General features: G+C 37.6%; 1 protein-coding gene across 1 annotated transcript in view; it reads right to left on the bottom strand.

The window, feature by feature from the left end:
- Positions 1 to 16,673, bottom strand: part of XRCC5 (X-ray repair cross complementing 5) — a 99,423-nt gene that overhangs the window by 20,580 nt on the left and 62,170 nt on the right. The window contains exon 17 of the mRNA XM_079924063.1: positions 739 to 848. Coding sequence (XP_079780189.1) covers positions 739 to 848 — 110 coding nt within the window. The remainder of the gene's footprint in view (positions 1 to 738; positions 849 to 16,673) is intronic.

Genomic DNA, 16,673 nt, shown 5'->3' with positions numbered 1-16,673 from the left:
CTACTGAATCTTTTATCCCATTTTAATTTGAACAATTTTCTCATTTTCTTATCATTCTTTGTAACTACCTAAACAATTCAAGAAGTAATTTGTTCATTTACTCAGCAAATATGTAATAAGCACCCACATACAAACTAATGTACACTACAACCGTGCCTACTTTAAAAATATACTTTCTAATTTAAACTTACTCTCATCTAGAGTTCATGTATAAAAGCCTAGAAATAATTTGGAAGATTTTTAGATGCGTTTTCTAATATTCCTACTAAAACAAACAGAAAACCCCACAAAAGGTGGGACAGGAGTGCTGAGTTATTCATTTTGTGTTCTTTTTTTCCTGGCATTCAGATCCCTACTTCTGTCTTCATCAAATCCTTCTCAATAATTACACAACTATATTTTTTCCACCCATTTCCCTAAAATAGTTAGCCAAATATAATACAATACAATAGAAATTTCATTGGCTCCCTAAATAGAAATCATAAAGCCAGGGCTACAGAGTGTAATAAAAAGCTAACTCCCAGGGATAAAAGATCCCACTCACCCACACGTCTTTATTCCTCCTCAGAAATTACACCAATAGCAAAATGAGTTAGTCATTTCTACTTCCTTGGCATACGCTGCTCTTCACAGTAAGGATGAGTATTTCCAAAGCCCAGGCTTATTTGTGGGGTGCTATATGTCTCCCCCCTCTGGTGGTGACCAACTGGTTAGGAAGAGGACACAGGATAGCATTACCTGAATGGCTTCTTCCCGGAAGACTCTGATACAGTCCATGCTCTTCATAAAATACAGTGTTTCGTTAGTATCCAAAAACTGCTCAATGTGATTTATTAACTGGTGACTTGCTAGAACATAAGACAATAAATTTATTTTCCTTGATTTGAGTGATGCTTGTTAGAGAGAATGTACGCTCTTGTGTGCTTGTAAGTATGTGTTATGGATCAAAAGCCTCGCGGTCCATATGCACAAAAGCTATTTTTCTTGTAAGGGGGTGGATGGGAAGGAAAGATGAGATGCAAAACACTGACTTCAAAAGTCTACATTTAGAAAGTCTGCATAATACTTATTGACATTTGACAAGAAATAAAATTTCTAAAATGCTTAGAATTATAGCTAAATGTTCCTTTTGGCATTTCAAACACTAAGCTGTTGCTGCTTTTTATTTCCCCCCACAATTCAGGGGTCATTTGGATATTTCACAACTGCCTTTCCTGATACAGTCATAGAAAACAGATCTTCTATTCCCTCCCCTAATTCCACTCAAGATAAATGTCAAACAGTGTCGCACAATGAAAAATAATGAGCCAGGGACACTCCATCTTCTTCTAATCACAGGTCAAATTAGAAAGGACCAGCTCTCATCTTAATTTCATAAAGTCCTTTTAGAATGGAAAATCATTGCTACGTATCTTCTGCCCTTAGCTGAATCTGAACAGTCTCTAAGTTACTCAGCACTCTACAGAGCCATGAATACTTAACAATAATGGTCAGCAAGCAACATCATAAATGCTATAGGAAGAGGAAATGCATTAATAATGTTATAGTTTCCAAGGTGGTTTGCAACTTGAGACTACCTCATAAACAAAAAAATAAACATTCTTCATAAAAAAAAAGCACAGGAAAATAAAAGCATGAAGTCATCAGGGAACTTAAGTTGCTGAGCAGATCACAATAGACACTTACGATCGGTGTGGAGGAACAAACCAAGGAGATGTGCACAGTCATGGCCTAAAGGCTCACTCTCACTTGTCCCCTGAAACTGCTTGCTAGCTGGCTGTTCAGCAGTTTGTGCTGAATGGTCAAGATATTGTAAGACTGCAGGTCTGTCATCGTCGTGGCCTCATCCAAGCATTCTTATAGTTACGAATGTGTGTGCGTGCAGTACTAAAAAAACTACTTTCAAGGCTTGCCTATAAAGGCTCAAGGCCACTAACTGAATCGCAGTGACCTGAGCATTGCTCAATGCCTTATGAAAGAGCTGAAATGCGGTGCCTGCAGCATGTGAAAAGGATTAAAAAGCTGGACAAGGTATTTCCTAATATAATAATTTTGCAGCAAGAGAAAACAGCCCCAGTAACCATTTCATCTTTTCTACCAACTAGGAGATTATGATCTCTATTACAATAAAGTACTTAACCAACTCGAGGGATTAAAGAAACACTTCCCTGCAATTTCAGGAATCTTTACCAATGTATCCGGCAGCAGTGAATTAATATCCAACTACAATTCAAAGGAGAGAAGGAATGTTTGGATGGGTCTTTTTAAACAAGGTAAATAGCCCTAATTAGTAAGCAGAGCAGAAAACCATCAACAAGAAACTCAAAGCAATAGAAGCTATCTCCCTTTTTTAGCCTGGAAAGGCGAAGTAACAGGAATGTTTGATATTTCCTATACCACTCAAGCAGGCTGCTTTCTCAGAGAGTCTGATGTGAAGTTCACTGAGCGTTTCATATCTGTGCACAAATAAGAGCCTTTACAGGCCAAGGGCAGTAATCCCGGAGATGCAAGTTTCTCATTTCTTCTGAAATGTGAATAAGGAGTCTCAGCAAGCTATAATGTAAATATTTCTCTTTGCTTGATTTAGTGATTATTTTAATTTAGCCTAGTACATATTTACTGTGTAACTGCTACATATAAAATGCTATGCTACATTCTATAGGAGATACAATTAAGTTGAAGATAAGATCCTTACCCTTGGGAAGTTTACAGTCTAACAGAGGATATAATACATATACACAAAAAATAGTAACAGGAGGTAAATGTGAACAGGGCTGTGAGTGGTACGGAAATATATCAACTATTCTGAATTTTAAAAAATCTTTGGTGATTAAAAGAAAGCTTCATGAATTAACATGGCATTTTTGCTGGACAATGAAAAACAGAATTTGGCTATCAGACAGCAAAAAACAGAGTGAGCAAAAAGTATAAAGAAGAGAGGTGGGGCTTCCCTGGTGGCACAGTGGTTGAGAATCCGCCTGCCTATGCAGGGGACATGGGTTCGAGCCCTGGTCCGGGAAGATCCCACGTGCCACGGAGCAACTAAGCCTGTGTGCCACAACTTCTGAGCCTGTGCTCTAGAGCCCGTGAGCCACTACTACTGAAGCCTGTGCACCTAGAGCTTAGGCTCCGCAATAAGAGAAGCCACCGCAGTGAGAAGCCCGCGCACCACAAAGAAGAGTAGCCCCCGCTCACTGTAACTAGAGAAAGCCCGCACGCAGCAACGAAGACTCAACACAGCCAAAAATAAATAAATAAAATAAATAAATTTTTTTAAAAAAAGAAGAGAGGTGGGAAAGCACAGGGTGTACCTGGAGAAAAGCGCATGGTCCAGCACATGGAGTCCATGGACAGGAGTAGAGAAGAAAAAGGAGGAGGAAGAATTAGACAGGAGAGGAGGTGGGAGGAAAGGGAATTCCAAGGAGGACGAACAATGCGTGCAAGGGGCCTGTGGCAGGATAGAGGAAGTGTAGGAAAAAAAGGGTTCAAGAACAAGCCTTTTAGGAACTGCAGCGTTTAGAGGTTGTACAGCGGCAAGGGAGCTGACAAAGGAGGCCAAGAAGGAATGGTCAGGGAGACGGGAAAAAGGAGGGTAAGGCAACACAGATACTGAGAGAAGAAATTATTTGAAGAGGAGAATTGTCTACTGTGTTATAAAGTATTACATAAATAATATTATGTATAATTATTATATAAATTCTGCAAGAAAGAGTATAATGAGCACAAAAGATTAAGTACTGAAACTTAGGGTGTCCTTACACCCAGGAACCCATGAAACAACTAGAGACTGCTGAATGGCTTTGCAAAAAACACAGCTTCCAGACCCATTTTTATCTTGAAATATGATGGAATACACACACACACACAGTTGCCATCTTATAGAAAAAAATATTCAAAAGAAACTAAAATAAAGCAAGTGCAAAGCCAAAAATCCATGTGCAATAACAGTATGGAAAAGAAAAGATACAAAGAAAAGAAGTAGGAGTCTCAATAACCAGTTTCCATTGAAGAATGAAGTCTTTATGTATTTGCAGGCCTATCTGGATTTAGCTTTCTTATTTACATGTTAGACTGTTCTGTTCTTTCCTCCAGAAGGTTCAGGAATGCAGATACTAGATAAACATATCCAAACTTCTAATAAATCCAATGAATACACAGAACCAGGTTTTGCCCTTCTAGGAATACTCAGTTACATGGCCTGTGCGTCTGGTCCATAGTTCTGAATTCTGTCCCTCTACCTAGACTATTTTGTGGTTCACTGACTATAATGAATCACTTAACACCAGTAAACAGATGTGATGGATGATGCTTTAATATACTGAATATCAGAATGCGATGTGGATAAGGGACCTCTCATCCAAACTTTGGTGGCATTTCCCTGCCATTTTTAATAAAAGTAAAACGCAGAAATGGCTAAAAAAATAATCTACTTTGACTCCCCCTTTCCCCCTGCTCCTCATACAGGAAACGCTGATCATCAGGGTGCTTTTCTCTGCTTCTACATCAATTATAGGGCTAAGAAATGGTCTGTCAGTGTTCATACTCAGTAAATCACAGCCCTAATTATAATTCACCAAAATGCTTTTCAGAGTTAGTCAGAGGCTCAGTAATACTCATTAGCAGGTAAAATAAAAAATGGCCATTGGAAAGGCCATCCGTCTTAGGATACCAGGTCAGGCAAAGGCTGTCATTTATCTCAAGAAGTTTTCAAAAACAAGATGTCTATTCTGGATTTCAAAAGTTTCTGTTCTGGATTTTGAGGTTTATAATAGGGACATTATATATTAAGCCAGCATCTGACAGGAGTACAGATTGTCGATACATAAAATGAGTCAACACAATAATACTTTAATGTTATATTAAAATGTTATCGAGATTCAGAAGTGTCATGTAAGAGGAAAATGGCAGTGTTTCCTTGTTTAATCTCTTTAGAGAAAACATTCAACACCTTCCAAAGTCCTACAAAATGAGTCATCTCCCTTCTTGCTGCAGTCACAAACATCTGGGGCCATGTGCTTGCTGGCCTCTGACTTAACATTTACTTACTCCCTCTGTTCTCTGCAAAGATGTTTCCAACAAAGTGAAAGGAAGTCATTTGTTGTGGGTTTTTTCCCTCCATCGTACAGAGCCAAAAGAGCAGTGGGTTCATTCAGCTGTCACACATTATATATAAAGGACTGGAAAACCATCTCAAATGATTTTGCTGAGCCCAGGAATCATTCAGGATGTTTCCCAGTTTAATTCTTCTCATGATCTCAATCAATGCCTTACGAGAATTTTACTTATTGAAGAGGTGCACATTTTGCAGATGTCAGCAGTTAAATCATTATTAAATGTCGAACAGTTTACATAGTCAATGGCATCTTTATAAAACAAAATAAGGTGACAATAAAGATCAAGCATTTAAATCAAATAAGTATATGATCAGATCAGTCATTAAGAGAATTAAAAGGAATAACATCTATCAGTAGCAAATAAAAATCTAAGCAAGTAGTCCAGTCTGCCGCCAATTAAATCCACATGTAAATTACAATCACTGTTTTAAAGCAAAAACTTAACAAGAAACACTTGCCTGGTAAGAAAACAAGTCTGTGTTTTTAATAAAGGTTACAGAAACAGAAATCTGTCACAAAGAAGCTTCTTTGTGTCTCTTTACTATAGGGTATAAATTGGCCATTGTGGTTAGAGGCTTCGTGTATTATTGGCCAGGGTCCAACCAGAAAAACAGAAATCACTGAATATTTAACCGGGAAATTTAATGCAGGCAACTGTTACACGGGTGATAAAGAACTATTAAGCCAACTGAGAATGGGTGCTGTAACCCAGAGATTAGGAACAGCAAGAAGCTCCTAGCACCCCTGGCACTGTGGAGGAGAACAGAACAGAGCAGAAAAGAAATGAGAGGGGGTATAACTAAAGTTCAGGGGCCTGTCCTATGGGAGCCAAAACCATGGAGGACTTGGAGCTGCTGCCCTACTCGGTAAAGGAAAAAGAGAAATATCCTGGCTTCTCCCTCCTTCCTTACTTCCCCCCAATCTCTCACACTGGCTGAACCCAGTAGGAAGCTAGCAGCTGTGGGAGCCTGGAAAATGCAACCCGCAGGGGCTGGACCTGCCCCAGTCCTCCCCCCAGAGCTGGTGCACACAGGGGAAGGGTGAGCTACATACACTTCCCTTTCCTTCAGGTTCATGATGAAACACAGTTAACAGGTTTCTCACAATTGTGTGGACCATGTTGATAAACCTGAGTAACTAGAAGTGACTGAACCCTTCCCATGGTATTCATGTCCTTTCAGGAGCAAATGCACTTCTGAAAATATAAGTACAAAAAAAAGATTTCCTAAATATTTTCCCTCTAAATGACATTTTATGCTGATTTATTTCTTAAATACCCTTTCTGCTTCCATTTCCAAAAGAGTCTGGATCTAAGATACCAAGAATTTGTCCTGAATGTCTGTGCTCCTTGGTCTGGTGTTATTCCCGTTTTTTAGTCTTACACTCTTTAATGAAATCTGCTTACTAGGGGAAAATAAATCACTGGTGGCAACAAAAGAAACTGAGAACTAGGGAAAAAATATAAGCTTTATGAACCTGAAAGTGAAATTCAATTGCTGTCTTATTTTTAAGCAGGTGGACTGTGGAGTAGACACAGCTCTGTCCTGCACTCTGCCTCTGCCCCACCCTTCCCCTTTTTAGAAACTGTTGTGCTAGATTCTTTGCCCCCCTTTTAAGAACAGAAAAAGTCAGCAGATATGACAGAGAATACCACAGCAGTAATATTATGCATGATCAGTAGCACAGGAAATTGTACGAAGGTATATAAAGCACTGACCACTTCAACAGTACAGATATAGCCCCGGTTTTTTAAATTATTATTATTATTTTTCTTACCAATAACTAAAAAACTCAATTAAAACCTCAACGTTTAAGCTCCATAAGTTTAGTCACAGCCCATTTTTTCCATGCTTAACGATTTTCTCATTAAATGCAGTAATTTCTTACAAATTGCACTAATAAAAGTAAGTCCTGCTGGGTGTTTTCCCCCCTTTTTAAATGCTAACTTTTCATTGATGTGTTAAATTAAAACCCCAGGCACAGGAGCAGAGTAAATGCAAAACCTTTATTGTTAGACTCCAATCCTGCAGACTATGATATCTCTCGTTTTATTTTTGGAGTCCTACTGTGTAGCCACAGGAAGAAAGATTTTGAAGGTCTCTTGGTCTTAGCTCACTCTAGAAAAAAAGGTGATAGTGTAAGCTAATGAGAAACTAAAATAATGGCATCTGGTTCAGCCCACTGGCTTCAAGACGAATTTATATAGGGAACATTATGACAAGTCTTTTTCATTCTGGATGAATAATATTTCTCATCTTAAATAACTTGGGTGTAAGACCAGACCTGTTCCCAAGTCAGCTGGAAATTTTTAAGTTTGCTGGCCAATGGGTGGGTTTCATGGCATTCTATGGTCTTTTAATTTTTTTACTAAAAACACTCAATTTAACTATTAAAGACCCACTGAACATGTCCCATAAAACCTGAAGGTTATTAGTTCATATTTACAGGGCATATAGCAGTTAAGAACAAGGAACATCCACTCTTTAGTCTAATTCCTCCATTTCCAGAAAGGAGTGCACTTAAAGTAGTGCAAAACTGGGACATGATGCTAACATAAGAAAGAAACTAAAGGAAGTTCTTTTCATCAAATGAGGAAGTGATTTTTTGCTCCAGACGCACAGGCTCAGCGGCCATGGCTCACAGGCCCAGCCGCTCCGCGGCATGTGGGATCTTCCCGGCCCGGGGCACGAACCCGTGTCCCCTGCATCGGCAGGCGGACTCGCAACCACTGTGCCACCAGGGAAGCCCTGGCTCATTTATGTAATGTACATGTGCTATATGCTTGGCAGTGTGCGTTGAGGTTGGGAGTAGGGAGTGGAGAGGGCAGAGAAAGAGCATCTCCAAGATTTTCTTTTTTTCTTTTTCTGTAATTTTCTAAGGTCCTAAAACAAATTCTAAAACTTGGTGAACCATACTAAAATATGATAATTTACTAAATACTAAAGTGATACAGAATTCAGAACACCATCTAGACTTGATCCCATTCTGGATGAGTGGTAGGAGGGAGGCAGAATGCAAGATGACAGTAGTGCTGGAGTGATACTGTACTAACAGTGCTGTAGTAATTTTATAGTATCTGTCTAGCTTCAGACCTGAGTGGATGTCATCAAACTAATACAGGAAGTTGGCAGAAGGAACCAAGTAGCCATAGAAACAGTGCAGCCAAGAGAAAATGCTCTGGAACTGACCAATCTGGCAATGAGATCCAATTAGAAGTTGGTAATTGAATGAAATTGAAATTCATGGATTAGCTGAAGAGATGCAGTGAGCGATGAGTCAGACTCCTCAGCAAGGAGAGAAGCAGGCGGCCACTAGTTGAATGTGCTTTTGTGGATGATGGAGGAGGGGATGCAGCTGGATGCAAACATCCAGCACTGTTTTACAATATGCCTCAAGAATTTGACTCATTCTTAAATGGAAATATCAAGTACCAGAAATTTTCAAACCATATTCCATGTAGTAAATCTTCTTGAAAACTGGTAAATAATGATGTACTGTGTTTACATTGTATCTTTCCTTAAGGACCTCTCATTTATTTTCTTTCATTTTTTTAAAATATTTTTCTGATTTTGTGAAGAAAGTTGTATAATATTCTAGAGCTCAAAATACAGCGATGTTATTTTTCTCTACTTCTTCTTCGATGAGGCTAAGATTTATAAATCAATACAGAGAACCTGAGGATTAGTTCTGCTGTAATTCAAAAATTCAAATCGTTATTATTAAAGACAGTGATGGAAACAAAAAAATTACTACTAATCGGCAGTACTCAGAGAGCATAAAAATAAGTAGAGGTTTTATTTGTCCCACTGACGGCAGACCAGCAGCAGCATCTTTGATAATGAATCATATTACAATAAAACTACCACTGGGCATTAGTAATCCAGCATACACTGGCTCTTAAACCTCAAGAATCTCTTTAGAGGAAATTTGGGGGTGAGAAAAAAGAATGGACATTCTTTGTGGAAGAAATATCACGAGCAAACATACAGAAGAGCCGGAAAGCCAAGAGTATTAGCGGGAGTACAGTTTGGTTTGAGTACAGGGTGCACAGAGGGAACCTGTAGAAATATGGGTCTAGAATGGTGGGATGGGACAAGGTTGTGGAAAGTCTTGGCTGGGGGACTAATTTCAAAGAAACAGAGAGTGACTAAGAAGGGCTGACCCATAATCAGATCTGTGCTATAAGAAGCTGAATCTGTACCAACATACGGGATGAGTTGAACAAGAAGAACTTGGAGGGTAATTAATATAGGATGCTATAACTGTCCAATGGTAAAATAATGAAAGCCTAAATTAGTGTTTTTTAGGATGGAGAGAAAAAGACAGATATGAAACAACTGGATTAGAAAGTGATTAAAATTAGAAGAAACTTAGAAATGGTACAAAGTGGTCAGAAATGCTCATCAACAGTAAACTCAAGAGACAAAGTAACAGCAGTAACAAAAATCCCTATTTCTGGAGAAAGTCCTGTTAGTACTCATAGCACTAGGACACCCCATCACTTTGGCTGTTGCCTCACTTGGGATACCTTTCTCTGGGCCCTTTCCTATCCAGCCTTTTATGGCTCAGGTCATGCCAGCCTCTTCCATGAATTCTTCCTCAAACTGGTCAACCCACCTGTTTCTATACCCATACTCTGCATCCTTCCTATTGGCTTGGATGAACTATCTGTGTGTGCATCTATCTAAGTTACCCCTTCCACCTGTGCCCTAGATCCCACACCTCTGCCCCACTTAAGGATCTCGCCCATTCTCATGTCTTTATAGACCATCTCTATGATGACTTCTCCCAGATTTATATTTATAACCCAGGACTTTTTCCTGAAGTCAAGACCTATATAACCAACTTAGCATGTCTTTTCCTTCTCAGTAAATGCCAATTCCTTCCAGTTGCTCAGGCCCAAAAACTTAACAATCACCCTTGACTTGTTTCCTTTTCTCACATCCTATTTTCAAACTGCCAGCAAAACCTGCCAAGTCTACTTTCAAAATATATCGAGAGTCTGACCTCTTCTCGCTACCTCCATCACTACCTCTCTCACTTGGATCACTGCAGTAGCCTTCTAACTCATCTGCCTACTTCAACCTTGCCCGTGCTCATCACGGCAGCCAGAGTGCCTTTTAAATCAGATCATCCTCTACTTAGAACTCTTTAGCGGTTTCCTATTTCACTCAGAGTAAAAGCAGAAGGTCTAGGAGGCCCTATGTGATATGTGCCGCAGATACCTCTCTGATCTCACCTCCGCTTCTTTCCTCCAGACACGCTGGTTTCCCTGATGCTTCTGGGCAATGCTCCCTCTTGTCTGCAAGGCTTTCCCCAGAGATATCCACCAGGCTCTATCTTCCACTTTCCTCAGTTCTCTGTTCAAATAATAACCAAGTAACAAGCCTTCCTTGATCCTCTACATAAAATCACAAGCCCCTCACAACCCCAGCGTTCACCATCCCACTATCCTGTTTCAAGTTTTCTCTATAGTGCTGTCATGAGTTGAACAGTGTTCCCCCCCAAATTCAAGTTCTTTCCAGAGCCTCAGAATGTGACCTTATTTGGAAATAGGGTCCTTGCAGATGTAATCAATTTAAGATGAGTTCATAAAGGGGGGTGAGCTAATCCAATATGACTGATGTCCATATAAGAAGAGGTCAATTTGGACACAGTCACACAGAACTCCAACTGAAGATGAGGCAGAGACTGGAGTGATGCACCTACAAGCCAAGGAACACCAAGGGCTGCCAGCTGTCACCACAAGCTAGGAGAGGGCCACGGAATGGATTCTCCCTCAGAAGTCCTTACGAACCAACCCTGTTAACACCTTCATTCTGGGCTTCTAACCTCCAGAACTGAGAGGAAATAACCTTTTGTTGTTTTAAGCTAGCCAGTTTGGTTACAGCAGCCCTAGAACATAGATTTTATTTGTTTATTGTCTGTATCTTGCCACAATGACTAGCACATAAAGTAGGCATTCAACAACCATTTGCTGAATGGATGAATAAATGATCAAGGCCTCACTGAGTTACTCCTCTAAAAGCTTCATGTCTAAAAGACATGAAGATGTCTTTTTGTGTTCCTTCAATTTAAACCCATACACTGTGTATTCAGTACTGGCTATCACTGAATGGGGGAATGGACAGTCTAGAATTCTGATCACCACCCTTTACCTTAATTTTATAGCTATATAAATGGTTAAAATAAAGCTCTACGGAAAGAGAAAATACACAGACAAAGAGTAATGGGCTATGTAAGATGTATGCAGTTATGTGTGGCTAAGATATCATTTCCACATTATCATGACTATATATGCAGGCATCTTTGTTGTTGTCACTTACTAAGTATGAATTAGCCCTATCCCATCTTGTTGTAAGCTCTTTTTTTCCCTCTTAGGTCAAGATGCTTGATCCCATGAGGAATGGGAGGTTCTCTAAAATGTACTGCCTGTGGCTATAGCCTCAATTTACCATACACTAAAACAATTAACCATCTTGACTATGATATAGAACATTAATAGGGATTAACAGGGTTATTCCTATGAAGTGAGAGAAAGCAAGACAAAGAATGTGGGTATGAGGAGGGTTTGGAAGAGAGGGGGACAATGAATGAAGAGAGTTCCCCTTTTTATGCACTACTGAATTACTATTTGATTTTTTTCCAATGAGCATGTATTTATTTTTTAATGAGAAGCCAAAGAAGCAATTAAGTCATCTTGAAACATATAAGAGACTATTACATAAGTTAACAATAAACAATTGTTTGTATTTTTAGTGAGTTCTAAATGGAAAGACATTTTTCATGGGTTGACATTTACTGATGGCAGTTACTCAGGACCCTTCTATTTCACTGATCCTTTTATTTCTTTTTTGTTTTATTTTTTCTCTTCCACCTACTTCCTTCTGTTTATTACTCATATACTTAAAGGACAGTACGAAAAAGGACCTTAGAAAGTATTTAATTTCACCCACCATCCTCAGGATAGTCTACCAATTTGAACCAGATTTGTGGCAGGCAAATTTTATCATTAGTTTGTAGATTCAACCTTCCCTGTAATTCTATACATTTAAAATTCCAATGTGTAAGTCCTGCTGGCTTCATTATAGTCCATCTAAGAGTAATTAGAAATGGGACAATTATGAGATAATTGGGATAATCCAAACTTATGTATGAGGCAAATAATGAATCAAACAAAATACACCCATGCTTGAGAAAAAGAGCACCAAAGAAGAAACAAATGAAAGGAGGGAGCAATGAACCTATGCATTTTCCCAATCTTTAAACACTGAACTAAGACTTGCCAGCAAGTTCCTGAAATCTCCACAGTTTTTCCTGTACCGAGTAAGCTTGTCATTTACTAACGTAAATGAATTCCTCCCATGAAGCAGAGGATTCTGAAACACAAACATAATCCTGTGATACATACATCTAAGTTTTTTTTTTTTTTAAACTCCAATACCTGAAGACCTTTATTTAAAATACACTCTATTACTTGAACTGACAATGTTTTCTTTATTGGAACTCTAGAAATTCACTTGGGTTTCTAGATTTTTGTTTAGCTAGGTGAGGCAAAAATTATAAAGGTCTTAATAGCCCACAAGGTCTCAAGGTGAATAACCTTCAATACTCAAAACATCATGGAGAACAACTAGACATAACATCAACAAAGATATAGATTTGAAAAAACTATCATCCAAACTGGCCAAATTGACATTTACAGAACCCTCAACCTAGCAACAACAGAATACATATTATTTTAAAGGGCATATGAAACATTTGTCAGAACAGACTATATGCTAAGCTATAAAACAAGTCTCAATAAATTTAAAAGGACTGAAGCCATTCAAAATATGTTCTCCAGTCACAACAGAATTAAATTAAAAATCAACAACAGAAATAAATTTGGGAATTTCCTAGTATTTGGAAATTAAACAACACAGTCTTAAATAATCCAGCACAGTTCTAAATAATCCAAAGGTCAAAGTAATCACAAAAGAAATTAGAAAGCATTTCTAACTGAGTGAAAATGAAAACACGTTATCACAATTCATGGTGTGCAGCTGAAGAACTGGCTAGACGAAAATGTATAGATTTAAATACCTATGTTAGAAAAGAAGTTTCAAATCAGTAATCTAAACTTCCAGTGTAAGAAACTAGGAAAAAAAGCAAATTAAATCCAAAGCAAGTAAAAGGAAGGGAATAATCAAGATCAGAGCAGAAATCAATGAAATTTTAAAAAAATATAATGGAGGAAAATCAATAAAACTAAAAGTTAGGATCTTCTATAAAAGAGAAACAAAGCCCATAAACCTTTACTTAGACTGACCAAGGAAAACAGAAGATACAAACTACCAAAATCAGGAATGAAAGCAGGCATATAACTATAAACCACAGAACTTAAAAATATTGTAAGGGAAAAATAACATGAACAATGTTATGCCAACAAATTAGACAACTTAGATGAAATGGACAAATTCATATAAAGACACAAATTACCACCAATGACTCAAGAAGAAATAGAAAATCTGACTGATTCTATCATAAGTAAAATGACTGTATTAGTTTTAAAAAGCTTCCCACAAATAAATCAGGTCCAGAAGGCTTCACTGGCAAATTCTATCAAATGTTTAAAGAAGAAATCATACCAATTCTGAAGAGGAGGAAAGAATACTTCTCAACTCATTCTATGAGGCCTGTATTCCCGATACCAAAGTCAGACAAAGATATCACAAGAAAACTACAGAAAAGTATCGTTCATGAATATATACACAAAAATCCTACCAAAATATTAGCAAAATGAATTCAGAAACATTCAAAAAGGATTATTTACCATGACTGACTGGAATTTACCCCTGTAATGCAAGGCTGGTTTAACAACTGAAAATCAATGAATATAGTATACCATATAAATAGAAGAATAAAACCCACATAATCATCTCAATAGATGTAGAGCGTGCATCTGACAAAACTCTCAATAAAAACGCTCAATCACATAGGAATGGAAGAAAACTTCTTCAAGATGATAAAGGGAAGTTGAGAAAACTCAGAACTATCATCATACTAATGGTGAAAGTCTGAAAGCCAACACTGTACTGGATGTTCCAGCCAGTAAAATTAAAAAAAAAAAAGAAAAAAAAGAAATTAAAAGCATACAAGTTAGAAAGAAAGAAGTAAAACTGAGTTTATTTGCAGACAATATGATCCTGTAAGTAGAAAATCCTAAAGAGTATATAAAAACAACTAGAACTAATAAACAAGTCTAACAAGGCTGCAGGATATAAGGCCAATATACGCAAATCAATATTTCTATATACTAGCAAGACAGTCCAAAAATAAATTTTTAAAAATTTAATCCACAATTGCATTAAAAATTAAAAAACACTTGGCAAAAATTTAACAAAAGAAGTGCAGGTCTTGTACACTAAAATCTATAAAACACTATGGAGAGAAAGTAAACAAGATTTAAATAAATGGAAAAAGAATCCATGTTCATGGATTAGGAAATTCAATATTGTTAAGATGGAGATTCTTCCTTAATTATTTTATATACTCAATGCCAATCCCTATCAAAATCCCTAAAAAATCGAAAAGCTGATCCTAAAATTTATATGGAAATGTGAAGAACCTAGATTAGCCAAAACAATTTTAGAAAAGAACAAAGTTGGAAGACTTATGATACAGTATTTCAAAACTTACTATAGAGCTAAAGTAAACAAAGCAACGTATTAGTGAAGGACAGGTATAGATCAATGTAATTAAATTAAAGACTACAGAAATAAACTCTTACACTTATGGTCAAATAATTTTCAACAAGGTGCCAAGGCAATTCGATGGGAAAAGGACAGTCTTTTCAACAAACGGTGCTGGGACAATTAGTTATCCCTCTGAAAAACAATGAACCTACACACTTACCAAATACCCATTTACAAAAATCAACTCAAAATGAATTATAGGCCTAAAACTTTCAAAAGCAAACACAGGAGAAAATCTTTGTGACTTGGGCTAGGCAAAGATTTCTTATAGATGACAACAATATGACAGCCCATAGAAGAATAAAAACATGATAAACAAGATAGAAGATATATGAATGGCTAATAAGCACATGAAAACTGGTCAGCGTCATTAGCAGTCTTTAAGAAACTGCAAACTAAAACCACAATGATACACTGACACATTCGCACTAAAATAGCTATAACTGAAAAGACTGACAATACAAGGTTATCAAGGATGTGGAGAAAGTGGAACCCTCATTCACTGCCAGTGGGGATATAAAATGGTATGCCACTTTTGAAAAGAGTTTGGCTATTTCTTAAAAAGTTAAACATAAACTTCCCATATGGTTCAGCAATTCCACTCCCACCCAAGAAAACTGAAAACATACAAAGACTTGTATGCAAATATCCATAGCAGCATTATTTGTAATAGCTAAAAACTGGAAACAATCCAAATATCCATTAATTGGCGAGTGGATAAACAAACTGTGGCATATTCATTAAAACTGAACATTATTCAGCTCAAAAAGAAGTCAATTATTGATACATGCTACAACATAGACAAACTTCAAAAACCTTATGCTAAGTAAAAGAAGTCAGATGCAAAACACTGCATATTGAGTGATTCCATTTACGTAAAATTTCCAGAAAAGACAAAGCTATAGAGACAGAAAATAGTTGCTTGAGGTGGTGGTGGGGAAAAAAAGAACTGACTACACACTGCCATGGGGAACTTCCTGGAGTTGAAGGAAAAGTTCTTTAACTGGGTTGTGGTGATGACTGTACAACCTTTTCCATTTATAAAGGATCACTAAATTGCACTTAGAATGAGTACACTTTATAGTAGAAAATTATACTTCAATGAACTATTTAAAAACTGGCAATAAATAAGTGCAATTTAACTGAGAGATTTGTGGAGATTTACCACAGACAGAAAGGAGACACTAGATGTTTCTTTTATAGAATAACTGCTGAAAAGCTCATACAGTAAATCTTATCCTCAATGCCCCAAGGAAACACTACAAGATTCCAAGGGCAAGAGAATTACAGTTAGATAGTTCTCATATAAGAAATGGCTCCTGACTCCAATGGCCTACCAATGAAATACAGTGACTAGCTTGAGTGTTAGAGTTGCATCTCATTACCACTAAAAGACATAAAGAGATAAAATACAGGATTTCAGCAGTTTAATCTGACAAAGGAAAAGAAAATGAGCCTGTATTAGTCAGCTCAGGCTGACATAACAAAATATCATGGGCTAGCTGCCTTCAACAACAGAAATTTATTTTGTCACAGTTTGGAAGCTGGTGCCAGCATGGTCAGGTTTGGGTGAGGGCTCTCTCCCTGGCTTGCAGACAGTCACCTTCACATCACAGAGAAAAAAAAAGAGCAAGAAAGAGAAGAGGAGAGTGCAAACTCTGGTGTCTCTTTTTATAAGGGCACTAATCCCATCATGAGGGCTCCACCCTCATGACCTCATCTAAACCTAATGACCTCCCAAAGGCCCCATCTCAAAATACCATCACATGAGGAGTCAGGGCTTTAATATATGAATTTTGGGGGGAACACAATTCAATCCACA

This window comes from Stenella coeruleoalba (assembly GCF_951394435.1).
Source record: "Stenella coeruleoalba genome assembly, chromosome: 6".
NCBI classification, from domain to species: Eukaryota; Metazoa; Chordata; class Mammalia; order Artiodactyla; family Delphinidae; genus Stenella; species Stenella coeruleoalba.
Note: the sequence above shows the minus strand (reverse complement) of the source record. Positions and strands in the feature narration are given on the sequence as shown.